This window comes from Oncorhynchus mykiss, chromosome 26 (assembly GCF_013265735.2).
Source record: "Oncorhynchus mykiss isolate Arlee chromosome 26, USDA_OmykA_1.1, whole genome shotgun sequence".
NCBI lineage: Eukaryota > Metazoa > Chordata > Actinopteri > Salmoniformes > Salmonidae > Oncorhynchus > Oncorhynchus mykiss.
In genome coordinates this window covers 34,971,548-34,997,940 of record NC_048590.1, presented here as the reverse complement: position 1 = coordinate 34,997,940, position 26,393 = coordinate 34,971,548, and the positions used below count along the sequence as shown (strand labels likewise).

At 45.7% G+C, this 26,393-nt stretch overlaps 2 protein-coding genes across 2 annotated transcripts in view; both read right to left on the bottom strand.

Annotated features, from left to right (window-relative positions):
- LOC110506714 (thrombospondin type-1 domain-containing protein 4-like) overlaps window positions 1-5,249 on the bottom strand; it is a 43,326-nt gene extending 38,077 nt beyond the window's left edge. The window contains exons 1-5 of the mRNA XM_036964153.1: window positions 4,938-5,249; window positions 3,819-3,875; window positions 3,534-3,603; window positions 1,713-2,074; window positions 164-1,187 (exon numbers count right to left, since the gene is read on the bottom strand). Coding sequence (XP_036820048.1) covers window positions 164-1,187; window positions 1,713-2,074; window positions 3,534-3,603; window positions 3,819-3,847 — 1,485 coding nt within the window. The 5' untranslated portion in view covers window positions 3,848-3,875; window positions 4,938-5,249. The remainder of the gene's footprint in view (window positions 1-163; window positions 1,188-1,712; window positions 2,075-3,533; window positions 3,604-3,818; window positions 3,876-4,937) is intronic.
- Window positions 5,250-17,241: 11,992 nt separating this feature from the next.
- The window catches only part of LOC110506118 (leucine-rich repeat-containing protein 49), a 47,336-nt gene continuing 38,184 nt past the window's right edge, over window positions 17,242-26,393 (bottom strand). Inside the window, exons 10-12 of the mRNA XM_036963624.1 lie at window positions 26,278-26,387; window positions 19,261-19,423; window positions 17,242-18,805 (exon numbers count right to left, since the gene is read on the bottom strand). Coding sequence (XP_036819519.1) covers window positions 18,584-18,805; window positions 19,261-19,423; window positions 26,278-26,387 — 495 coding nt within the window. The 3' untranslated portion in view covers window positions 17,242-18,583. The remainder of the gene's footprint in view (window positions 18,806-19,260; window positions 19,424-26,277; window positions 26,388-26,393) is intronic.

Sequence of the window (26,393 nt, the reverse complement as noted above, 5' to 3'; positions counted from 1 at the left end):
TGTCAACCATCACAACATCTCCACTATATCTGTCTTATCAGACCTCATCTTCCTTAATAACCTCCATGCTTTACCCTTCATGATTGATGTAGCTGTTTAGCTGTGGGTTACAGTGAGGGATTCATTCATAAATGATCATAAGTGATGGCTGAACCGTTCTTACATTGTTGTTGCAAATCTTGTACTGGTTGTGCTCTCCCACACAGGAGGAGGTGGGCAGTGGGTTGTAGGGCCGTCCAAAGGGTTGCTGAGCTGCTGAGGCCTGGCTGGATGAGTGCTGCTGCTCCTGCCTAGGTTGGTGCCTCTGGCTGGGCTGGTAGAGTGAGGAGGACCAGGGTGGGTTAGAATTGGGCTGGGGGGCTGGGTTGGGGTTAGAGTCAGGTTTAGACCTGGGCTGGGGGGCTGGGTTGGGGTTAGAGTTAGGGTTAGCCCTGGGCTGGGAGGCTGGATTAGGGTTAGACCTATGCTGGGGGGCTGGGTTAGGGTTAGGGTTAACCCTGGGCTGGAAGGCTGGATTCGGGTTAGCCCTGGACTGGGGGGCTGGGTTGTGGTTAGAGTCAAAGTTAAACCTGGGCTGGGGGGCTGGGTTGGGGTTAGAGTTAGGGTTAGCCCTGGGCTGGGAGGCTTGATTAGGGTTAGACCTATGCTGGGGGGCTGGATTAGGGTTAGGGTTAACCCTGGGCTGGAAGGCTGGATTCGGGTTAGCCCTGGGCTGGGGGGCTGGTTTAGGGTTAGAGTTAGGGTTAGCCCTGGGATGGGGGGCTGGTTTGGGGTTAGAGTTAGGGTTAGCCCTGGGCTGGGAGGCTGGATTAGGGTTAGCCCTGGGAGGGGAGGCTGGGTTAGGGTTAGACTTGGGCTGGGAGGCTGGGTTAGGGTTAGAGTTAGAGTTATGGTTAGCCCTGGGAGGGGTGGCTGGGTTGGGGTTAGACCTGGGAAGGGAGGCTGGGAGCTGGTGATGGACTGGACTGGGGTTGTTGTAAGGCGGACGGTAGGGGTTAGGCCTGTGGCCTCCGTGCCTGGTGGCTGACGGGCTGGGGTCAGAGAGTGGGGAGCGTCTCTGTCTGTGGGAGAGACCAGTCCCTGTCTCTATCCCAGACCTCTGGCCTGTGTCTGTCTGGAGAGACACAACGTAAGGCATCCTCCCATAGCCATACTTCCCTGGAATGATGGGACTGCCACTGCCCCTCCTGAAAACACACACACACACACACACACACACATGGGTAAGGACAATTGTCCTAAATAACCTCCACTTACGGCACTTGTTTACATTCAAAATGTGTTGACTGGACTATCAAAGACTGTCAAACAAAATGTCAAAGATACACATCACAGGTGCAAATTACTTCTGAGAGGCGGATGGATATTACTATCAGCAAACAAGAGCCGAGCAGAGAGCGCTTTGTCTGGAGACTTGGATTCCTACGTCAACAACCCCCCATTACTCAACTGTCAGCTCTATTTATTTAAAAGCTTTTTAACTCGAGCTCACAGGAAGGAGGCCACAAACCCGCCAAGCACAAGCCGAGCCATTGACTCCATCCTTAAAAGAATAGTTTTACACTGGAGGGGAGTCCAATGGACCATGGGGTGAGCTGGAGCTCCACAGGGACACTTTTAGACTGGGCTGCTCAACATGCAGGGCATTAAACACAGGTCAGACTGAAAGACAGAGACAGGCCCCTGTCTGTATGGTGTGATAGAAACTGTACCTGCGTCCAGCATTGGCCTCTCTGTCTCTCTGCTGGTCCCTCAGCTCTCCTCGGCTGGCCAAGCTGGTGTTGCTGTTGGACGGTGGGGGTCTCCCAGGGTTGGTGCGGTGCAGTGGGACAGTGGGTCTTAGGGCAGACACTACATGGCCTGGGTTCTGGTTGGGGTGGTGGCCATCCGGCCTGGAGGGGTAAGCAACAGCACCCATGGAGGGGGTGTGGGAGGGTAGGCAGGGTCGGTTCTGTTCCTGAACCCCTACCCCACAGGAGCGGGAGCAGGAGGACCAAGGCCCCCAGGAGCCCCAGGAGCCTGGGGCCCCACCCTGCACTCCTCCAGCCTCCTGCTGCTCTGCCCTTTGAGGAACCTGCAGGAACATCCTGAGTTAAAGCCCTACTCCACCCACAGCATGGATAACATGAAACAGACACCACTTAAGAGCAGAGTAGAGAAGAAAAAGAATAACATCATTAATCATGAAAGACTTGAAGCCAATGAGACAATGACCTCATGTCATCAACAACGGTTTTCTCTCTCCCTCGCTGTGTATGCAATGAGCTTCTGTTCATGTCGGATAAAACCCAGATTTGTCTGATTAGAGGTTGTCTGTTACTCTCCCATCCCCTACTGACTACCTGCATATCCCTCTGTTGACTAGCCCTCTGTGTAAAGCTGCCAGAGACGTATTAGCGCCTTAGTGGCTATCACTGCACTCTCTGTCTCAGGACCCTACGCCAGCCAACCCTGCCCTACGCCAGCCAGCTTTGCCTGAGGAGCCGCAAAGAAGGAAATCCAGCTCTTTAAGAGCCACTTTGTCTACATTCATCCTGTCCTCTGTGAGCTTACACATGCACATGGTAAAGGCTCAGCCTCCCTTTGGCGTTGAGAAGACTGTAAGAGAATACCCAAACGGTAGGGATAGTAGGGAGAGTTGGCAGATAGCTATCCTTCTGTCAGTCACTGACATGGGGCTATTCAGAGATCACTCAGACCATGGCCTCCTCCTCGCTGCAGCCTTTGTAACTCTACTCCACTGTCATCTCCAGGGTCAGCCATGGGTCAAACAGCTGGACTCCTGGAAACGCAAAGGGCCAACAGAGACAAACTCTCTCCCAGAGAGGAATGCCCCATCCGACAGTTAGCCTGTCCATCAACACTCTCCACAAAGTACAGTTATAAATATTGGTCCATCATTCATTTGCTCTCTCTCTCTCTCTCTCTCTCTCTCTCTCTCTCTCTCTCTCCTCCCCCCCTTCCCAAGCCACTCTTCATTTCTCATAGCACTGAGGTTGAAGGGGATGTATTGCTGACTGCTGGCATGATCCTCTACATGTTCCCCAGTGTTGGACAACGTACTTTCACCGCTGCTCTCCTGATTTACACCCGGATCGGATTCCCCTGGGGGGGCATCCTTCCTCAATGACTGATTGCATGTTTAAATGGCCCGAGATAGACTAGTGTTGTATTTAATGGCTTTGTGGTTGAACAATATCATCACGGCAGCAGACACTATAAACTTCCCCTGTACAGCTGAAAGGATATACATCCTCTGTGAACTGGAGGGTGTTAATTGGCTCCGGTTACGATCGGAAGACAAGATCATGCCTTCTTTGGCAGTTCAGATTCCGTGAGTCTGTGCCAACTGGCGTGAGATGATGATAAAGGCGAGTGAAAAATGGATTCTCAGGCTGCAAACACATGAGGGAGGTCTATCGTCCTGCGCTTGGGGATGTCAAACAGACCACACACATGTTAAAACTCCACCCAGCACAACCCCCTCCCTGCTCCCCTTCTCCCCTCTGCTGACCCCCAGCCACTCTACTGACCTTCCTGTGGCCTGTAGTGAGTTGGCAATCCAGGGGATTTGGCCTGAGCAGCAGCAGAAGCATGGAAACTCTGTGTGTGACAGATAGCATACTGAGCTATAATACATTTAACAGCTTTTTTACAGAGAAAAAGTATTATAATCTAAAATGGAGACAATTAAAACAAAATTATTAAATTGAGTCATGCATAGTGCATGATCAGCAGCTGCAGTGTGATACAACATGTTTAAGATGAGTCTGTTCAGTGTACACCAAAGTGATTGTAAGTGACAAGTGATATCTCACCTCAGAATCCAGATACAAAGTCCCCTCATATCTCCTAGATTTTGAGGGCTACAGTACCTAAAAAAATTGATATGTTGTATTTGCAGACATAATGACATTAATAACACAGCAATAAAGCAGTAATATCATATTTAATACAACACTTTCTCCTCAAGACCACATGCAGTGTCTGGTCTGCTCTTTAGTGTCTCAGTTTGTCTGAAGGTCCTGACCATAGACTCAGGGGAACATGGCTTCTGCCCACTTGACCATGTGTGTTGACCCTTGACCCTTACCCTGGTCCTAATGAGTGGCCACCCACTGAAATAGGACTCCATTTTCAGATGGCTGGAATGCAGTGACACTTTTATCACTGTGCTTGTAGTAAAAACTCATCATGATGTATCTCTCAAAATAAACCACACTTGGTATGATGAATGTGGGGGTTTAAAGATCCCAACTTAAACATAGACCTATCTGTTTTGTTTGTCTCACACTGGTGCAATTCCACTCCATGTGAGGTTTGGAAAGTTCCATTGTCATTAAATAAATAATATTCACAATATCTATTTACTTTATTTTCACAAAAGCCTAGAATTTAATTTATCCAAAAACATGTAGGCTATGCCTATTACTTCAAACGTCTTTAAAACGTATTATGAGGCTGGGCTATTACAAATATGATGTAGTTATGGTAAACAACATCACAATTGCAGGCATGTATATATCTGTGTTATCAACAAACAGGAAGCTGGCTGCATCCTGCGCAAAAAGATCGACATTCTGTCAAACCCGACAGGGACTGGACAGGAGGCTCTCGTCCAGGCTGAGGGGTTTTCATTTAAAGTGTGAGCGCGCAGTAGCGAGCCAAATTAAATTACACTTTCAAAATCTGAAATCCTTAGCGATTTAATAGAAACATAGCATGTAGGCTACCATTTGAATTTTCTTTGAAAGAAATTAGTCGACAAAACAAAAACACTATAAGCATAATTATGGATAAATTACTAAAATGTCAATAATTTAATCAATTGCATTATAATGTTTCCTTATGTATTATATGATTACGATTAGGCTATTATGAATATTATTAGGCCTATATTATTACACTTTCATAAAACGTAAATGGTCTATTCCTACCTTGGATGACTGTGTTTGTGTTTGCTACCTTGTTGCTTTCTCCAGTGCAGTATTGCTGCTTCTCAATGGTAAATTGTGGCGCCAGTTATCCTCATAATCCAAGCTATCGACAGAGTTCAATCCAGGTGTAAAAAAGTTACTACAACCGAATCAGTTAATCCATTTTAAAACCGCTCCAAATATCCAAACGTTCTGTAAACGTGCTGGTCACTGGTCAACATGACATTATTCAGTTCATTTTCACTCTCTCTCTCTCTCACACGCACGCTCTCTGTATCCCTGGCGTCCTGAAACACAATTCTACTCAGAGAGAGAATGAAAGTCATGGGAACGACAGAGAAGAAAACAGCTTGTTGCGCCCCCTGCTGCCTCTCTTACTCTCTCTACTGTATAAACTGAGTGTACAAAACACCCCGCATGGTGTGGGCATGGACTCTACAAGGTGTTGAAGGCTTTCCACAGGGATGCTGGCCCATGTTGACTCCAATGCTTCCCACAGTTGTGTCAAGTTGGCTGGATGTTCTTTGGGTGGTGGACCATTCTTGATACACACGAGAAACTGTTGAGCGTGAAAAACCCAGCAGCATTGCAGTTCTTGACACAAAGCATTGCGCCTGACACCTACTACCATACCCTGTTCAAAGGCACTTAAATATTGTGTCTTGCCCATTCACCCTCTGAATGGCACACATACATAACCCATGTCTCAATTGTCTCAAGGCTTAAAAATCCTTCTTTAACCTGTCTCCTCCCCTTCATCTACACTGATTAAAGTGGATTTAACAAGTGACCACCTGGATTCACCTGGTCAGTCTATGTCATGGAAATAGCAGGTGTCCTTAATGTTTTGTACACTAAGTGTATATATTTTTCTAAAAGTTTTATTAACTCAGAAATCTGTCCTAGTTCCTAAGGTTTGTCAGACTTTCATAATCATCTATAAGATATGTTCTCCTCCTCCAGTAGAGTCTCTGAGAGTCTTTCTCTCCTGGATGGCCACTACCATCCTCTCACTGCTGAAATATGGACTGAGACAATTCTTCATGACTACAAAGCCCAGAGTGTAGAGACCAGACGAGGTAAGGGTTATCACTGTCATTACTGCAAGTGCCATAGGCTTGACAACCACAATCAATTAATTGGTACACAGAATAATAAGCCAACACAAAGGTCAAAGTTATCCAACTGTCTGTCACGACTTCCGCCAAAGTCGGTCCCTCTCCTTGTTCGGGCGGTGTTCAGGGGGGGGTAATACGGAGAGAATTAGTCTCTTCCTAACTGACTCTCCTGCATTTCCCGTGGTGCTGGGCCTACCCTGGTTAGCTTGTCATAACCCAAATGTTTCTTGGCCACAGAGGGCTCTCACGGGGTGTTTGCGAGATTGCTCAGGTAGGTGTTTAGGGGTTTCCGTTGGTGCTACTACGGTGGAAAGTCCAGACCAGGTCTCCACCGTGCGCATTCCCACTGAATGCCGATTTGGCTCTCGCCTTCTCCAAAAAGAAGGAGACTCAATTACCACTGTTACGCGGTTCTTCCTGGAAAGGAGAGGAGGACCAAAATGCAGCGTGGTTGAAATTCATGTTTGTTTTTAATAAGAAAACTACACATGAATAAACTACAAAAACAACAAACGTGTAAACCCGAAACAGTCCCGTGTGGAACAAACACTGACACAGGAGACAGGAACAATCACCCACAAAACACTCAAAGAATATGGCTGCCTAAATATGGTTCCCAATCAGAGACAACGATAAACACCTGCCTCTGATTGAGAACCACTCCAGGCAACCATAGACTTTTCTAGACAACTCCACTAACCACAATCCCATAACCTACAAAAAAAACCTAGACAAAACCAACACATAATTCACCCATGTCACACCCTGGCCTGACCAAAATAATAAAGAAAACACAAAATACTAAGGCCAGGGCCTGACAACCACCTTGTCGACGGGGGCGATTGTGCGATAGATCTCCTGGTAGACGCTGCACTTCCACGGAGCCCCTCTCACAGGCGGAGACGGGGGCTTTGGAAACATACGTCTCCGAATCTCTGGAGCAGGGGTACATTCGGCCCTCCACTTCACCTGCCTCCTTGAGTTTCTTTTTTGTGAAGAAGAAGGATGGAGGTCTGCACCCGTGTATTGACTATCGAGGTATCAACCAAATCACTGTGAGGTACAGCTATCCGCTGCCTCTCATAGCCAGTGCGATAGAGTCAATTCACTGGGCGTGCTTCTTCACAAAATTGGATCTCAGGAGCGCTTACAACCTGGTGCGTATCACGGAGGGGGACGAGTGGAAGACGGCATTTAGTACCATCTCAGGGCACTATGAGTACCTCGTCATGCCGTACGGGTTGATGAATGCTCCATCAGTCTTCCAGGCCTATGTAGATTAGATTTTCCGGGACCTGCATGGGCAGGGTGTATTCTGATATACTCCGCTGCACGAGCCGAGCATGTGTCCCTGGTGCGCAGGTGCTTGGTCGACTGTTGGAGAATGACCTGTACATCAAGCCTGAGAAATGTCTGTTTTTCCAACAGTCCGTCTCCTTTCCACGTCAGGGGTGGAGATGGAGAGTGACCGCATTTCAGCCATGCGTAATTGACCGACTCCCACCACGGTAAAGGAAGTGCAGCGGTTTCTAGGGTATTCCAACTACTATCGGAGGTTTATCCGGGGCTTTGGTCAGGTAGCAGCTCCCATTACCTCACTGCTGAAGGGGGGACCAGTACGTTTGCAGTGGTCGGCTGAGGCGGACAGGGCTTTTGGTCAGCTGAGGGCTCTGTTACCTCGGCTCCCGTGCTGGCTCATCCGGATCCCTCTTTGTCGTTCATAGTGGAGGTGGACGTGTCCAAGGCTGGGATAGGAGCCGTGCTCTCTCAGCGCTCGGGTACGCCACCAAAGCACCACCCCTGTGCCTTCTTTTTGAAGAAGCTCAGCCCAGGGGAGCGAAACTATGACGTGGGGGACCGGGTGTTGTTGGCTGTCGTCAAGGCTTTGAAGGCGTGAAGACATTGGATTGAGGGGGCTAAACACCCTTTTCTCTTCTGGACTGACCACCACAATCTGGAGTACATCCGGGCAGTGAGGAGACTGAATCCTCGTCAGGCAAGGTGGGCCATGTTTTTTTACACGTTTTGGTTTCACCCTATCCTACAGACCAGGTTCCGAGAAGGCGAAGGCAGATGCACTGTCCCGGATGTATGACACAGAGGAGCGACCCATGGATCCCACTCCCATACTCCCGGCCTCTTGCCTGGTGGCACCGGTAGTGTGGGAGCTGGACGCGGACATTGAGCAGGCATTGCGTACAGAGCCCGCTCCCATTCAGTGTCCGGCTGGGCGTCTGTACGTTCCGTCTGCTGTCCACGACCGGCTGATCTATTGGACCCATACGTCACCCTCCTCTGGTCATCCTGGTATTGGTCGGGCGGTGCGCTGTCTTAGTGGGAAGTACTGGTGGCCCACTTTAGCTAAGGACATGAGGGTTTATGTTTCCTCCTGTTCGGTGTGCGCCCAGTGCAAGGCTCCTAGACACCTGCGCAGAGATAAGTTTACAACCCTTACCCGTTCCACAACGGCCGTGGTTGCACCTGTCGGTGGATTTCCTGACTGATATTCCTCCTTCACAGGGTAACACCACGATCCTGGTCGTTGTGGATCGTTTTTCTAAGTCCTGTTGTCTCCTCCCTTTGCCCGGTCTCCCTACGGCCCTACAGACTGCGGAGGCTCTGTTTACACACGTCTTCCGGCACTACGGGGTGCCTGAGGATATAGTGTCTGATCGGGGTCCCCAGTTCATGTCGAGGGTCTGGAGGGCGTTCATGGAACGTCTGGGGGTCTCGGTCAGCCTTACCTCAGGTTTTCACCCCGAGAGTAACGGGCAGGTGGAGAGAGATAACCAGGATGTGGGTAGGTTTCTGAGGTCTTACTGCCAGGCCAGGCCCGGCCCGGGGGAGTGGGCAGCGTTCATGCCCTGGGCAGAGATGGCCCAGAACTCGCTCCGCCACTCCTCCACTAACCTTTCTCCCTTCCAGTGTGTATTGGGGTATCAGCCGGTTCTGGCTCCTTGGCATCAGAGTCAGACCGAGGCTCCTGCGGTGGACGACTGGTTCCGGCGCGCGGAGAAAACATGAGACGCCGCCCAGAAAGTTGCCGCAGGCCGTCACTGCAGTGAGGCCCCGTGTTCGCACCTGGCTCTCGACCCTAAACCTGCCCCTCCGCCTGCCCTGTCGGAAGCTGGGTCTGCGGTTTGTGGGGCCATTTAAAGTCCTGAGGAGAGTGAACAAGGTATGTTACAGATTACAGCTTCCCCCCAATTACCGCATTAACCCCTCATTCCATGTGTCTCTCTTCGGGCCGATGGTGGCTGGCCCACTCCAGGAGTCTGATGTGTGGGAGGTTCCTCCCCCCCTCTGGAAATCGAGGGAGCCATACTGGATTCGAGACGTCGGGCGAGGGGCCTTTAGTACCTCGTGGACTGGGAGGGGTATGGTCCGGAGGAGAGATGCTGGGTTCCGGTGGAGGACGTGTTTGATCCTTCAATGCTGCGAGAGTTCTACCGTCTCAATCCGGATCGCCCTGCGCCTCGCCCTCCGGGTTGTCCCCCGAGGTCGGTGTCGACGTCAGGGGGGTGGTACTGTCATGACTTCTGTCGAAGTCGGTCCCTCTCCTTGTTCGGGTGGTGTTCGGCGGTCGAAGTCACCGACCTTCTAGCCATCACTGATCCATTTTTCATGTTCCATTGGTTTTGTCTTGTCTTCCATCACACCTGGTTCCAATCCCATCAATTACATGTTGTGTATTTAACCCTCTGTTTCCCCTCATGTCCTTGTCGGTGATTGTTTGTTGTATGTATTGATGCTATTATTATTCTGGTGTGCGACGGGTTTTGTACCCACTTTCATTATTTTTGTATATGTTGGTTTTCAGAGTTTGTGAGCACTTATTAAACAAATCCGTTTATACCAAGTTCGTTCTCCTGCGCCGGACTTCCCTGCACCCTTTACACTGTCCCACTCAGTCATTTGCTGAAAGATCAAATACAATGTAAAGGGTCAGGGTGAAAAGACCAGGGAAAGTATGTTTAAAGATTCTGAGTAAAAAATTCTGAGTAATAATACAGTGCCTTGCAAAAGTATTCATCCCCTGTAACGGTTGTTGTTGGTGGAAGAAGGAGAGGACGAAGGTGGAGCGTGGTAAGTGTCCATTTTAATGAAGAACAACTGAACACTGAATGACAAAAGAACAAGAGAAATAAATGAAAACCGAAACAGTCCCATATGGTGAAAACACTGGAACGGAAAATAATCACCCACAACTCAAAATGGGAAAACAGGCTACCTAAGCATGTCTCTCAATCAGAGACAACGATAGACAGCTGCCTCTGATTGAAAACCATACCAGGCCAAACACATAGAAAAAGAAAACCTAGACCTACAACATAGAATACCCGCCCACATCACACCCTGACCAAACTAAAAATAGAAACATACAAAGCAATCTACGGTCAGGGCGTGACATCCCCCTTGGCGTTTTTCCTATTTTGTAACATTACAACCTGTAATCTACATTTAATTTAATTTGGATTTCATGTAATGGACATACACAAAATAGTCCAAATTGGTGAAGTGAAATGAAAAAAAGAACTTCAAAAATATAGAAAACAGAAAGGTGGTGCATGCATATGTATTCACCAATTGACCAAATACTTATTTTCCACCATAATTTGCAAATAAATTCATTAAAAATCCTACAATGTGATTTTCTGGATTTTTTTCCCCCTCATTTTGTCTGTCATAGTTGAAGTGTACCTATGATGAAAATTACAGGCCTCTCTCATCTTTTTAAGTGGGAGAACTTGCACAATTGGTGGCTGACTAAATACTTTTTTGCCCCACTGAATATACTGTGTTATATATGTGTCTCATCATGGCCGTTGTGTCCAAAGGTGCCGGCTATCATAATGGCTTTATTCAATGGTGGGACCATGTTGATGCTGGCTGTGAATTTGCCTTTAACCTCTATGTTTCCAAACCATGGTCACGGGTGACCGCACCCAATTATAGCAACTTAATGAACTACTGTTCCGGTTGACCCATTCAAACTATACAAGGAAACACTTTCAAAAGGAGAGCTGTTCTACCCTGTCATCGACAAAAATGTGAATCCCCTGCCATCAGACGTACAGCACAGTCAGCACTGTAACTAACAATAAACAATGTGCTAAGCTCATTCCAGGACCAGGGAAAAGTAATACTCTGTCCTATGAAGTGGAACTAAGAGGAATCCATGTGTCCAGATCATACATTATGAGGAGGTGGTGTCTCAGTGGGATGGCTTTACGAGCAGAAACAATAGAACACACTTAAAAAGCTAACTCCTCATCAGCAGCACCTCAGACTCTCAATCCGTCCTTTGCTTGAGAAGTAAAACATTTTTTCTATGGGATACTTCTGGTCCATTCACCCATACACACACACATTGCTATCTTAACTGGTATCAAAGTCTCTATTTGCTGAATGATACCTGTACACCACAGTACAGATACATATTTTGATATACATGAGTGAACTGATAGCAGAGGCTACTATCAGAGCCAACAGAGCTGGTTTGTTTACAGTATAACCAGTATTTAATCCTGTGAAATACATCCTGCATGACAAGTAAATAATACAACACAAGGTTACTGCCAGTTTCTGTCGTCACATACTCTATATGGAGAAGTATCTAGGCTTATAAACAAGCTATTACTGTGGAGACACTCTGATTTGAGGATAAATTTAATGAATAAAAAGTTAATCGTCTGTCATGATAGTCTATCGTTTTGATAACACCCCACACACTGTATGAATGTCACTTTCATTGGTTGTGCATGCCACCATAATGCATTTCCCTAATGTCTGAATGAGTTCACAAATTACGCATGAAGAGTAACCTTGACGAAGACCTTGAGACTCATCATATCACTCAGAGCTCATGCTCAGTGGGCTTATGCAGTCTAGATTCCCACAGACAACCTGGGTTCTATATGCATGTGACAATCATTCTTGAGGAGTCCAATATTTATTCACTAAAACATTTTTCTCTCTTACCTGAGGGCTTTTTCCTTTGCTCGTATCAAAGAATTTGGGTGGATTAAGGTGAAGATTCCTCATTGACAGCAACACCTACATGGCAATATACAGTATTAATTAATATGACGGATCCTATGCAGCTCTTTGATACTACAAACACCCTGGCTGTGTTTTGCTTGTCAACAGCAGAGCTCTCCTTGGCCTGCCTCCATTACAGTGTCGAAGGAGGAACCTTAGGCTGGGCATGATATAAGAGTGTGGGGGAGAATTCAGCTGGGAATACATTGCTTTGGAAGGAAGCTCTACATATGGTTTGATTTGATACCAGCATCTCTCAAAAATGTTCTCAAGAACGGAGTCTGCAGAAGTTCCCTTTTATGACCTTGTTTTGCTCACATCAAGGATTGTTGGTTCTCATGCACCAGTCCAACAGATATCAGAAGGACGTTTTCCAATGATGGATTCCAGTACCACATCTTTCAGTCAGTGTAAAAATAAGCTTCTAAATAAAGAGTATAGACCAATAAGGCTGGCTATTACTCAAAGAGTGGTATGTAAATGTCCGGCATGTTGGAGTTGATATTGAGTTGACCCCTCAGAGCCCTGGGTTTGGGAAGTGCTGCCATGCCAGCAGTTCTCATTTGCTTTCCAACAAAGGATGACTTATTACTCTCCCTCTCCTCTTATCTACTGTACCTCCCCACCAAGCACAGTGTGCTGTCACTTGTCATCAGGTTCTCTGAGGTTCTCCCTAAAGTCTGTTTGTGTGAATCTGACTCAGTTTCGTCTCTATAAACTGACAACTGTTTCAATACGATGTAGTTGCATGTTGTGTCAAAGTAAAACTTCCTGAAATGTGTAAAAACTTGTTGTATTTTGATTACTGTCATTATCACTCCAAATCACATGAAGTATTATGAAGAAATGAATGCACTGTTTATCTGTCAACAAAAGAAACACAGCACTGATGTTTTCTAGCTATCATCATTTAAAAATCTAAGTTTGCTCTAAGTGAGGCAGATATTGGCACTCATTCCACAGGTCAATGTTGTAAAGTGTCAGAAAAACACTAATGAGAGAAGACTAGATGGTGTCTGACAGCTCTAGTTATTAAAATAATTGTATTTCAAAGATTGTAACAGCCTCTAATCCCCAACAGGCCACTGTCATGAAGGAATGATTCCTGCAGGATATAAATAAGTGCATTGATGATGTCGTCTCCACAGTGACGTACGTACATACCCCAACCAGAAGCCATGGATTACAGGCAACATCCTCACTGAGCTAAAGGGTAGAGCTGCCGCTTTCAAGGAGCAGGACTCTAACCCGGAAGCTTATAAGAAATCCCCTTATGCCCTCCAATAAATCATCAATCAGGCAAAGTGTCAATATAGGACTAAGATTGAATCGTACTACACCGGCTCCGATGCTCGTAGGATGTGGCAAAGCTTGCAAACTATTACAGACTACAAAGGGAAGCACAGCCGAGAGCTGCCCAGTGACACAAGCCTACCAGACAAGCTAAATTACTTCTATGCTCGCTTCGAGGCAAGTAACACTGAAACATGCATGAGAGCATCAGCTGTTCTCCGCAGCCAATGCGAATAAGACCTTTAAACAGGTCAATATTCACAAGGCCGCAGGGCAGACAGATTACCAGGACGTGTACTCCGAGCATGCGCTGACCAACTGGCAAGTGTCTTCACTGACATTTTCAACTGTCTGAGTCTGTAATACCAACATGTGTCAAGCAGACCACCATAGTCCCTGTGCCCAAGAACACTAAGGTAACCTGCCTAAATGACTACCGACCCGTAGCCCTCACGTCTGTAGCCATGAAGTGCTTTTCTGTCAAAAAATGATGCAGAAAAAGTTATCCATGCTTTTGTTACTTCTAGGTTAGACCACTGCAATTCTCTATCCGGCTACCCGGATAAAGCACTAAATAAACGTCAGTTAGTGCTAAATACGGCTGCTAGAATCCTGACTAGAACCAAAAAATGTGATCATATTACTCCAGTGCTAGCCTCCCGACACTGGCTTCCTGTCAAGGCAAGGGCTGATTTCAAGGTTTTACTGATAACCTACAAAGCATTACATGGGCTTACACCTACCTATCTCTCTGATTTGGTCCTGCCGTACATACCTACATGTACGCTAGGGTCACAAGACGCAGGCCTCCTAATTATCCCTAGAATTTCTAAGCAAACAGAGCTCCATTTTTATGGAATGGTCTGTCTACCCATGTGAGAGACGCAAACTCGGTCTCAACCTTTAAGTCTTTACAAAAGACTCATCTCTTCAGTGGGTCATATGATTGAGTGTAGTCTGGCACAGGAGTGTGAAGGTGAACGGAATGGCTCTGGAGCAACGAACCGCCCTTGCTGTCTCAGCCTGGTCAGTTCCCCTCTTTCCACTGGGATTCTCTGCCTCTAACCCTATTACAGGGGCTGAGTCACTGGCTTACTGGTGCTCTTTCATGCCGTCCCTAGGAGGGGTGCGTCACTTGAGTGGGTTGAGTCACTGATGTGATCTTCCTGTCTGGGTTGGCACCCCCCCTTGGGTTGTGCCGTGGTGGAGATCTTTGTGGGCTATACTCGGCCTTGTCTCAGGATGGTAAGTTGGTGGTTGAAGATATCCCTCTAGTGGTGTGGGGCTGTGCTTTGGCAAAGTGGGTGGGGTTATATCCTTCCTGTTTGGCCCTGTCCGGGGGTATCATCGAATGGGGCCACAGTGTCTCCTGACCCCTCCTGTCTCAGCCTCCAGTATTTATGCTGCAGTAGTTTAGGTGTCGGGGGGCTAGGGTCAGTACTTCTCCTGTCTTATCCGGTGTCCTGTGTGAATTGAAGTATGCTCTCTCTAATTCTCTCGTTCTCTCTCTCGGAGGACCTGAGCCCTAGGACCATGCCTCAGGACTACCTGGCACGATGACTCCTTGCTGTCCCCAGTCCACCTGGCCGTGCTGCTGCTCCAGTTTCAACTGTTCTGCCTGTGATTATTATTATTTGACGATGCTGGTAATTTATGAACATTTGAACATCTTGGCCATGTTCTGTTATAATCTCCACCCGGCACAGCCAGAAGAGGACTGGCCACCCCTCATAGCCTGGTTCCTCTCTAGGTTTCTTCCTAGGTTTTGGCCTTTCTAGGGAGTTTTTCCTAGCCACTGTGCTTTTACACCTGCATTGCTTGCTGTTTGGGGTTTTAGGCTGGTTTTCTGTACAGCACTTTGAGATGTCAGCTGATGTACGAAGGGCTATATAAATACATTTGATTTGATTTTGAAAGGCTGGTGATGGCTCACATCAACACCATTATCCCAGAAACCCTAGACCCATTCCAATTTGCATACCGCCCCAACAGATCCACAGATGATGCAATCTGTATTGCCCTCCACACATCCCTTACACACCTGGACAAAAGGAACACCTATGTGAGAATGCTATTCACTGACTACAGCTCAGTGTTTAACACCATAGTGCCCTCAAAGCTCATCACTAAGCTAAGGACCCTGAGACTAAACCCCTCCCTCTGCAACTGGATCCTGGACTTCCTGACGGGCCGTCCCCCAGGTGGTAAGGGTAGGTAACAACAAATCCGCAGTGCTGATCCTCAGAGACCTGACCATGTGGTGCAAGGACAACAACCTCTCCCTCAACGTGATTGTGGACTACAGGAAAAGGAGGGCCGAGCACGCCCCCATTCTCATTAACGGAGCTGTAGTGGAGCAGTTGAGAGCTTCAAGTTCCTTGGTGTCCACATCACCAACAAACTAACATGGTCCAAGCACACCAAGACAGTTGTGAAGAGGGCACAACAAAACCTATTCCCCCTCAGGAAACTGAAAACATTCGGCATGGGTCCTCAGATCCTCAAAAGGTTCTACAGCTGCACCAGAGAGCATCCTGACTGGTTGTATTACTGCCTGGTATGGCAACTGCATGGCCTTCGACCGCAAGGCACTACAGAGGGTGCAGGAATTTCCAAGAAACTGAAGATCTCGTACAACGCTGTGTACTACTCCCTTCACAGGACAGCGCAAACGGTCTCTAACCAGAATAGAAAGAGGATTGGGAGGCCCCGGTGCACAACTGAGCAAGAGGACAAGTACATTAGAGTGTCTAGTTTGAGAGACAGACACCTCACAAGTCCTCAACTGGCAGCTTCATTAAATAGTACCCGCAAAACACCAAACTTTTGAACGGTAGTGTATGATATCGTTTTCCCTAAATGTGCATGAGAAATTCTTATTTTTGCTGAACAATGTTTGACTATAATGCACATAAAACCATTACTCTGTCTGAGAGCAGTAGGACATTTCACTGTCTGAGAGCAGTAGGATATTACACTGTCTGAGAGCAGTAGGACATTACACTGTCTGAGAGCAGTAGGATATTACACTGTCTGAGAGCAGTAGGACATTACACTGTCTGAGAGCAGTAGGACATTACACTGTCTGAGAGCAGTAGTACTTACACTTGAACCACAGTTGCCTCTCCCCAAGATGCTTCTGTTTATTCAGTTGCACATCGAACATTCAATTCAGAAAACCATTTCTGATAGCTTCAATTCTGAACTCTCCCACTCCGGCAAAGCTCCAGTTTCCCTTTTCACCAACCCTGTGTAGTGCCACAGGTGTCTGGAGTTGACTTTGGAAACCCTTGACTGTAAACCATTGACAGCACAGGCAGCGTGGAGAGCCCAGCCTCCCTACAGAGTAGTTGTAGTGAGTGAGGGGACCAGGAACAGCTGGTAGTAAACCAGTCTACACTATCGAAGCCTGCAAGAACATTCCTTTCTGAGTTCAACAGGAGAGAGAGGACCCTCTCCATTGCCCCTGGATGTCCCAGTGCAGGGTAGAGCATGCACAGGGAGGGACACTGAGGTACTGTGGAACAGCATTAGCACACGGCTCTGTCTAATGTATTAGGAGGTGGCTGGATATAGTGCTGTTCTTCAAAACAATTCAGTTAATAGTCAGATCAGAGGAGCCAGAGATGGTATAATATAGTATAACATACTTAGGGTTTAATGCTCAAAAGAGATAAATATAACAAAACAAAAAAATAACTTTTGATTATATGTTGTTGTGCAAAATCGTCTGTCTGATTCAGTCAAAATATTAGCTCTGAGTAATTTGATGATTGATGGATGGAGAATACATTTACTGCAGCATGGTTTCTTGATCAACAGAGACACTACAGGAGCAATAAACATGGAACAGTTAAGTGTTAGAGAATATTTTATTTCTAAGTACAATACAGAAAATGAGTGGTCCGAAAAGAAAACGTGTATTTTGTGCCCTTGTCATCACGCCAGGCAGAGAGAGAGAGAGTAACATTAAGAAGAGGATTATCATGACACAATCATTCTAGGCTCAATGAGACACACTCATTGTAATCTTCAGCTGGAGATGAAGGCTCCAGAACAGGATTTTTATGAAGGCTTTAAAGTGCAAAGCATGTTCCTCTTTAGGGATGACAATGCAAGCTCACAATGACTTTCTCAAGTTTATAGCTCTATAGCTCCGTGCATCCTGGAATCAAGTTGAATAGGAAGAACAGAGTATAGAACAAACATCAATATTGTCTTTTCCATGATAATGTGAATTCAAGCTTATGAGGCCCAGCTGGTGAGAACCCCCCCTCAAAGTTGCCTTTAAAAGAAAAATCCACATCCATCTTCCAGTATGCTGTACCTGTTTCCATTATGCTGTACCTGTTTCCAGTGTGTCCAGTATGCTGTACCTGTTTCCAGTATGTGTCCAGTATGCTGTACCTGTTTCTAGTATGTGTCCAGTATGCTGTACCTGTTTCCAGTATGTGTCCAGTATGCTGTACCTGTTTCTAGTATGTGTCCAGTATGCTGTAGCTGTTTCTAGTATGTGTCCAGTATGCTGTACCTGTTTCCAGTATGTGTCCAGTATGCTGTACCTGTTTCCAGTATGTGTCCAGTATGCTGTAGCTGTTTCTAGTATGTGTCCAGTATGCTGTACCTGTTTCCAGTATGCTGTACCTGTTTCTAGTATGTGTCCAGTATGCTGTAGCTGTTTCCAGTATGTGTCCAGTATGCTGTAGCTGTTTCTAGTATGTGTCCAGTATGATGTAGCTGTTTCTAGTATGTGTCCAGTATGCTGTACCTGTTTCTAGTATGTGTCCAGTATGCTGTAGCTGTTTCCAGTATGTGTCCAGTATGCTGTAGCTGTTTCTAGTATGTGTCCAGTATGCTGTACCTGTTTCCAGTATGTGTCCAGTATGCTGTAGCTGTTTCTAGTATGTGTCCAGTATGATGTACCTTTTTGTAGTATGTGTCCAGTATGCTGTACCTGTTTCCAGTATGCTGTAGCTGTTTCTAGTATGTGTCCAGTATGATGTACCTGTTTCTAGTATGTGTCCAGTATGCTGTACCTGTTTCTAGTATGTGTCCAGTATGCTGTAGCTGTTTCCAGTATGCTGTACCTGTTTCTAGTATCTGTCCAGTATGCTGTACCCGTTTCCAGTATGTGTCCGGTTTGCTGTACTGTGGGTCTTATGGAGTTTTACCAGGTCTATACCCCTCACCCTCTCACTTTCCCTGTGTGGAGAGCCTGTTGAGGCAGGCCTGACGGAAGGTTGGTCGGTCCCTCATCTCCAGCACATAGTCTCTCACCATCTCCATGAACATGGAGGGCCACAGTTTGTGGAGGGACTCCCCCTTCAGGTTGGTGTCAGATGCCCTCTGGACCTGAGCCTGTATATACTGTTCCATCACAGCGCGGCGCTCCGATGACGACTCCATAGCACCCTCCTGAGGAGATCCAGGGAACAGAGGACTGTTAGCTTTGACACTGATGAGAGGAAGAGTGAGAGTCTCCATTGATCATCCTATTGGATAGTAATCATGTTACATTGTAAATCAGTGATCCTCAATCCTTCTCCAGGAGAGCCACTGTCTTCAATACTTTTATTGGCTAAATCAGGTGTTTCACGGCTCAAGGAGCAGGATTGAGGATCACAGCTGTAAATGTATGAAACATGCCCTCAATAAAGTTGCTATAGTATGAAGCATCAGGTATACAGTGACAGGTAGTGGTGATGTCTACAGTAGCAGAGTGAGCGCAGCCAGTCTATCCTGGTCCCAGATCTCTTTGTGATGGAAGAGATCTGGGACCACCAGGCTAGACTGGCTGCTTCCACTCTGCTACTGCAGTCATCACCACTGGGACCAGGCTACAGACAGAGTGATAGTCTGAGAGTGCTGACCTCTGGGCTCTCCGCTCCCACACTGCAGCAGTCTCTACTGGGGTAGTTGAACAGGGCTCTGCTCAGGCCCTCTCCAAGCAGCTTGCCGTTGTCACGCAGCTCCTCTGGGCTCAAGCCTGCGCGGCGCCCACGCCCCTCCAACAGAAACTGCAGCTGACGCTTCCTAGAGAGAGAGAGAGAGGCAGGGAAGGAGGGAGCAAAAGAGAGAGAGGAGGGGAGAGGGAGAGAGAGAGCAAGAGAGAGAGATTGAGACAAGGCAGAAGTCGTTTTGGGGGTGGGGGTGCTGTGTTGTCTTTTACGTCCATATCAGTCCGCTAATACAAGACTAGCAAAGGCCCAACACACTCCTTTTGTGACATTTTTTACCCTAAATGCATTTGAGTGTTTACCAGCATTTGTAACTTGAGTCTGATGATTATCTGTACAAAACAGTTAATCTGAAAATGCTTGTGGAATATAAAAATACATGGTTGATATATATATACACACACACGTACATATTTTTTCATACTAGTCCCGTGGGAATCAAACCCACAATCCTAGCATTGCAAGCACCATGCGCTACCAACTGAGCCACATCATATCATCACAAACCACTTGATGTGTCAATGTACTCAATTACTGTATTGTGCATTGTTCTTCTTCATGGTGATGGAAAGTCTACAGGGACAAACCTAGATGACCAGCCTATGTACTATACAGTAATGTACAAAATCTTTAATTTGATGTGGATGTTTTGTTGAGGACAGTGTTTTGTTCATTCTGGATTCTATTAGAATGACAATCGAGGAGAAAGGGAAAGGGCAACAAGTCTTGCAATTCCAACTATTGAATCCTGCAAGGTACTGTTCTTAATTATTCAACTACCTTATTTGCCAAAGCGGGAATGCTGAAAAAATGGTTTTGCCCACGCTACAGATGTCTATATTGGTCCGCTAATACTAGTAAAGGCCCAGTGCACTACTTTTGTGAAAAAACTGTTTGTTCAAATAAATGTTTTTCTTAATTAATGTTTAAAAAAATATATATATATATGATTTTTCAGGGGGTGCTGCAGCACCCCTACTTCCAGCGGCTATGCAAAGGGGACAGGTGAGTTAGACATGTCTGGGGCATCAGGGCATCCAATAGGGGCATCCACTGCCAGGGGCAGTGCCATCGTCAAAGAAGGGAATAACAAAGTATCACAATACACGTTTCGACAAATAGTAATGACATTCACTCAGTGCTCCGCATTAACACATCTGTCAAGACTGGTATCAGATACTATTACAGTCGTGCCGACATTAATTCCATGGAAGCCAAGCCAAACAATTACTTTACGAACAATGAATTGGGAATGATAAAGTACTTCTACATACATTTTTAAATCAGTTCTTTGTCAGTCGTATAGTTTTCAGCAGCAGGATTGGTACAGATGTAACCAGGATGAGAACATTAATAAAGGATGTTAGCTACATCAAACGTCCCTGTCCATCATTATTCATCTCATGAAATTCAGCACTGCACCAACATGTTCCAAACGCTGGTGCCAGAACTCTGGAATAGTCATTGAGACAGAGGCTGCAGGCTAAAATACCTACTGGGATAAGTGTGTGTGCTTGTGTCGGAGACAGAGAGCCTGAACACTGTATGTATAGGTGGGCAGAGGATCAACTGAGTGGTGTGTATCTATCAAACAGCCCTCATTCAGCATAGCTGAGCATGTACTCTACTGTATAATGATACTGTACAGTAGAGTGGAGGTTGAACGCAAACACCCCAGTATAACAGCCCACACCATCAACTTAATTCACTGAGAAGAAGGATGAACCACTCGTACATTGGGTTCAGGACTCCGTTCTGGCCTCCAGTAATTCGTATTGTATCACAGACATGAATGTCAAAACTATCACATGATGGTTCACACAACGGGACAAGCTGTCCCCCACCCCAGAATTGCCTATCTTCAGGCCTTTTGGCCTTCTCCCATGTTCAATGACTTTTGATTATGACTTGGTCCTCAACCGCAATACACCAAAAGCATTATAGCCATCATAGCCTTTGCTCTGGCTACCTTCACAGCAATATCTGCCCTACCCATGACCATATGTGTTCCCACATGGATTGTCCAAACCTAACTATGACTGTATAATGTATATCTCAGGGTTATACATGTCTGTACTGGATCTGAAACCATTCACTGATGACTGTAGTGAACTCCCATCTTAATTATTACAGGAATACACTGGAAGGACCAAACTACAGGAAGTAGTGTGAGAGCCCTGTGCACTGTGCAGAGGCTGAGAGGGGAAAGTTTAGACATTATTTTATATGGAAGGTTAAACCTTAATCAAATACAGACATATTACTGGACTTAAAAGGTTAGGGCTGTTGCAGAGTAGGTCAGTGGGCTCAGTTGGGGGAAAAAGGATGAATTCCATAAGGCAGCTCAAGGTAAAGTATTGGTTGATACTCAGACATTTCTTCAATGCTCTGCTCTAGAAGGCCCAGGGGTGTTGTGGGTAATCATACAGAGTGAACCTGAAGGGACAGGCTAGGGAAGTGAACTAACTGCCATGCTCGTCCATTTCTCACAGCGAGCGATAAAAACGGCAGCTGCTAGGGACAGACAAGCCCTGGCCTGTCATCTCAAGGCCTCACACAGACAGAGATATACAGTACATTTACAGTACATTACACATACCTGCGGCACACATGCATACATAAATACACATTCAAAGACATTCAAAGACTAATATATTAGTCAGATACACATTACAAACAAAACGCTCTGGCACTCATTCAACTTCTCAGAACATATTTTGCAGTGTACCAAGTGTATTGTGATTCATAGAGTGGAATTAATTCAAGTAGAGAGATTTATGATATGAATAACCATACATGTTTGATCTCCATGGAGTGGCCATCACATCAATTGTTTCTTCATCTGCCCTGAACCAGTCTATAAAAACTCTCTTTATAAGATCAAGTTAATTTCAACTAGTATTTTTGGAAAGGTCAAAGTTCATGTTATCAAACATCCTATACATATAAAATATTTATTTGACAAATCTATGCAGTATCACACAATGTCAGCAGGTCACAGCGAATACCATTTCATTGTTGATCTGAAAATAATGATCAGCTCCCAGCTATTGGTAGAGCGTGGTCCTTTGTAGCTCACTTGGTAGAGCATGGTGCTTATAACACCTGAGTAGTGGGTTTGATTCTCGGGTACACCCATACGTAAAAATGTATGCACGTATGACTGTAACTTGGTTTGGATTAAAGCGTTGGCTAAATGGCATATTTTATTGTGTTTTCTATTTCGGGTGACAGTGAGTGTGAGTTATTAAAGAGGAACTGGAAGCCAGCAGAGAATGGCAGTTGGCCTTTTGTTTGCCAATTAACTTTTAATATATAGTATTCTCCTGACAGACAGGGCTCTGCTCGGGGCACTGAGAGAGATGCCACTACAGCAGGGCTGAGGAGGCATGACCCCTTCAGTTCAATGGCATGTTTTACTTTGCTTGGTTGTGTTTCAGTGACCAAGTGATATAGTTGAAGAGCTGTTGGCTGGGGAGAGGAATGGGAATGTGAGGAAGATGCCAGGTACCCACCCTATCACTGGGACCCTGCTTCCAACCAACTCCCTATGGCTCCTTGATGTCAGGCTTTGTCTATCCTTCACACACAGACTCATTAACATACGTACACACAGACACACACACAAGCACACACCCACACAGTATACAAACTCATAAACAAACTCAGACAGGTTCTCTAGGGTACAGTGAACACACGTAATTAAAGTGTAGCTAATGTTTTTGTTTGGTAACCTGAGTGAGCGCTGTGTGTTAGTCAGTGCCAGGTACCAGGTGTACCAGGTACCAGACTGTGGCCATGTCCAAATACTCATACTTACATACTACATATTCAAACTGCATACTATGTACTCATCGTTGGATACTATTTAGCATGTACTGTAGAATATGAATGGAGTTATAGGCCTACTCAGGCTGGTTACAGGCAGACTATCAAATTGGACCTATACTGTAGTCCTTATAGCCCATCTATCCTATTTAAAAAGAAGACAGAAACAGATCATTTGGTTAAATGTCAACATATTTATTAGTGAAACTAAAGTGCTGTAACATATATAAGTTCAATTAAATAGCTTAGTACACACACAGAAACATTTCAAATGTTCAAATCAAAAGACTATTGCACAGAAAACTGTCGGGTGCGTCGCAAATTCAGAACCGTTGGACAGCAGCATAATAAACTAAAGCACTTATCATTGGGAACGATCCATAAATGAAATAATTAAATAGGTAGCCACGCCTACAAAACTAAAACAATTCAAGTGTTTAATCAAAAGGCCTGACTAATATGACATCAATACCGCAGCCACATCCTGAGTCCACGGTGCCGACACATTAACAAATCAAAAGATGGTTTAGTATTTAGTTTAAAAGCTCTGACAAAGGCCAAGAGAACAATAAACACTTTTCAATGAGAAAACAGAAAGCCACTTAAAAAAATAAAAAAATAAAAACGACTTCTGTTTTCAAAGATGTATCCTACGATGCAATACAAATTTTAAGGAGAAGAAAAATGACTTAGCTTACATTTGAACACCACTGCAGAAGCTTCGCTATTCGGCATCTTCCCAATTAAGTAGCCTAGTCTTGTTGTATGGCTACTTGAAGAGTACTAGGGCCTATCACTCCCAGTCCACCTCTTCCAATGCATTATGGAAAAGTGTTCATCTAATTCTACTGGATGAAGAACCAAAAGGAGTATAACATCCTGGCATTTAAACCATAATCGATTTTTCGAAATTCACATACTCTATTTTCGCATACTGAGACCGCGACATGATGATTGCGTTGTTTCCCGTTATTCATTGATTTCGGTAGCATTTCCCCATATCTAATTGATTAGCTGTTGTTAAAGCTGAAAAGAGCATGGCATCCGGGCATTTAAAGTATACTCGATTTTCAAAATGACGCATACATTTTATTTTTTGCTTACTCTAACGGCCTACTATTTAGGATGCAAGTATGGGTATTCCGGCCAACATCTCAGCAACTTGCAAAATCTGGATCCCTACAAATCAGCTGGGCTAGACAATCTGGACCCTCTCTTTCTAAAATTATCCACCGAAATTGTTGCAACCCTTATTACTAGCCTATTCAATCTCTCTTTTGTATCGTCTGAGATCCCCAAAGATTAGAAAGCTGCCGCGGTCATCCCCCTAGTCAGAGGGGGAGACACTCTAGACCCAAACTGTTATAGACCCATCCTGCCCCGCCTTTCTAAAATCTTCGAAAGCCAAGTTAATAAACAGACCACCGACCATTTCGAATCCCACAGTACCTTCTCCACTATGCAATCTGGTTTCCGAGCTGGTCAAGGGTGCACCTTAGCCATGCTCAAGGTCCTAAATGATATCATTACCGCCATCGATAAAAGACAGTACTGTGCAGCCGTCTTCATCTACCTAGCCAAGGCTTTCGACTCTGTCAATCACCACATTCTTATCAGCAGACTCAATAGCCTTGGCTTCTCAAATGACTGCCTCGCCTGGTTCACCAACTACTTCTCAAATAGAGCTCAGTGTGTCAAATCGGAGGGCCTGTTGTCCGGACATCTGGCAGTCTCTATTGTGTGCCACAGGGCTCAATTCTCGGGCTGATTATTTTCTCTGTATATATCAATGATGTCGCTCTTGCTGCAGGTGATTCTCTGATCCACCTCTGACGACACCATTCTGTATACATCTGGCCCTTCTTTGGACACTGTGTCAACAAACCTCCAAACAAGCTTCAACACCATACAACACTCCTTCTGTGGCCTCCAACTGCTTTTAAATGCAAGTAAAACTAAGTGCATGATCTTCAACCGATTGCTGCCTGCACCCTCCAGCCCGACTAGCATCACTACACTGGACGGTTCTGACATCTACAAATACCTAGGTGTCTGGTTAGACTGTAAACTCTCCTTCCAGACTCACATTAAGCATCTGCAATCCAAAATTAAATCTAGAATCAGCTTCCTATTTCGCAACAAAGCCTCCTTCACTCATGCTGCCAAACATACCTTCGTAAAACTGACTATCCTACCGATCATTGACTTCGGCGATGTCATTTACAAAATAGCCCCTAACACTCTACTCAGCAAACTGGATGTAGTCTATCACAGGGCCATCTGTTTAGTCACCAAAGCCCCATATACTACCCACCATTGCAACCTGTATGATCTCGTTGGCTGGCCCTCACTACATATCCGTCGACATACCCACTGGCTCCAGGTCATCTAAAAGTCTTTGCTAGGTAAAGCCCCGCCTTATCTCAGCTCACTGGTCACCATAGCAACACCCACCCATAGCATGCGCTCCAGCAGGTATATTGCACTTGTCATCCCCAAAGCCAAAACTTCCTTTGACCGCCTTTCCTTCCGGTACTCTGCTGCCAATGACTGGAACAAATTGGAAAAATCTCTGAAGCTGGAGTCTTACATCTCCCTATCTAACGTTAAGCATCAGCTGTCAGAGCAGCTTACCGATCACTGTACCTGTACATAGCCAATCTGTAAATAGCACACCCGACTACCTCATCCCCATATTATTACTTACCCTTTTGCACCCCAGTATCTCTACTTGCACATCATCATCTGCACATCTATCACTCCAGTATTAATGCTAAATTGTCCTTATTTTCACCTCTATGGCCTATTTATTGCCTACCTCCCTACTCTTCTACATTTGCACACACTGTACATAGATTTTTCTATGTTTATTTTCTATTGTGTTATTGACTGTACGTTTGTCTATGTGTAAATCTGTGTTGTTGCTTGCGTGGCACTGCTTTGCTTTATCTTGGCCAGGTCGCAGTTGTAAATGAGAACTTGTTCTCAACTGGCCTACCTGGTTAAATAAAGGTGAAAAAAAATATATATATATAAAATTCAGACACGGCCTGTGTGTGTCAGTCAGTGCCAGTTACCATGTACTGTGGGTAGGGAGCTCACCTGGACTCCTCCAGTAGTACTAGCAGGCGGCAGCGTGGTGTCTCGGTGGCAGCGATATGACCCAGCGTCCCAAACAAACGCTCTGCAGAGATCACGTCATTCATGGTCACCTGATG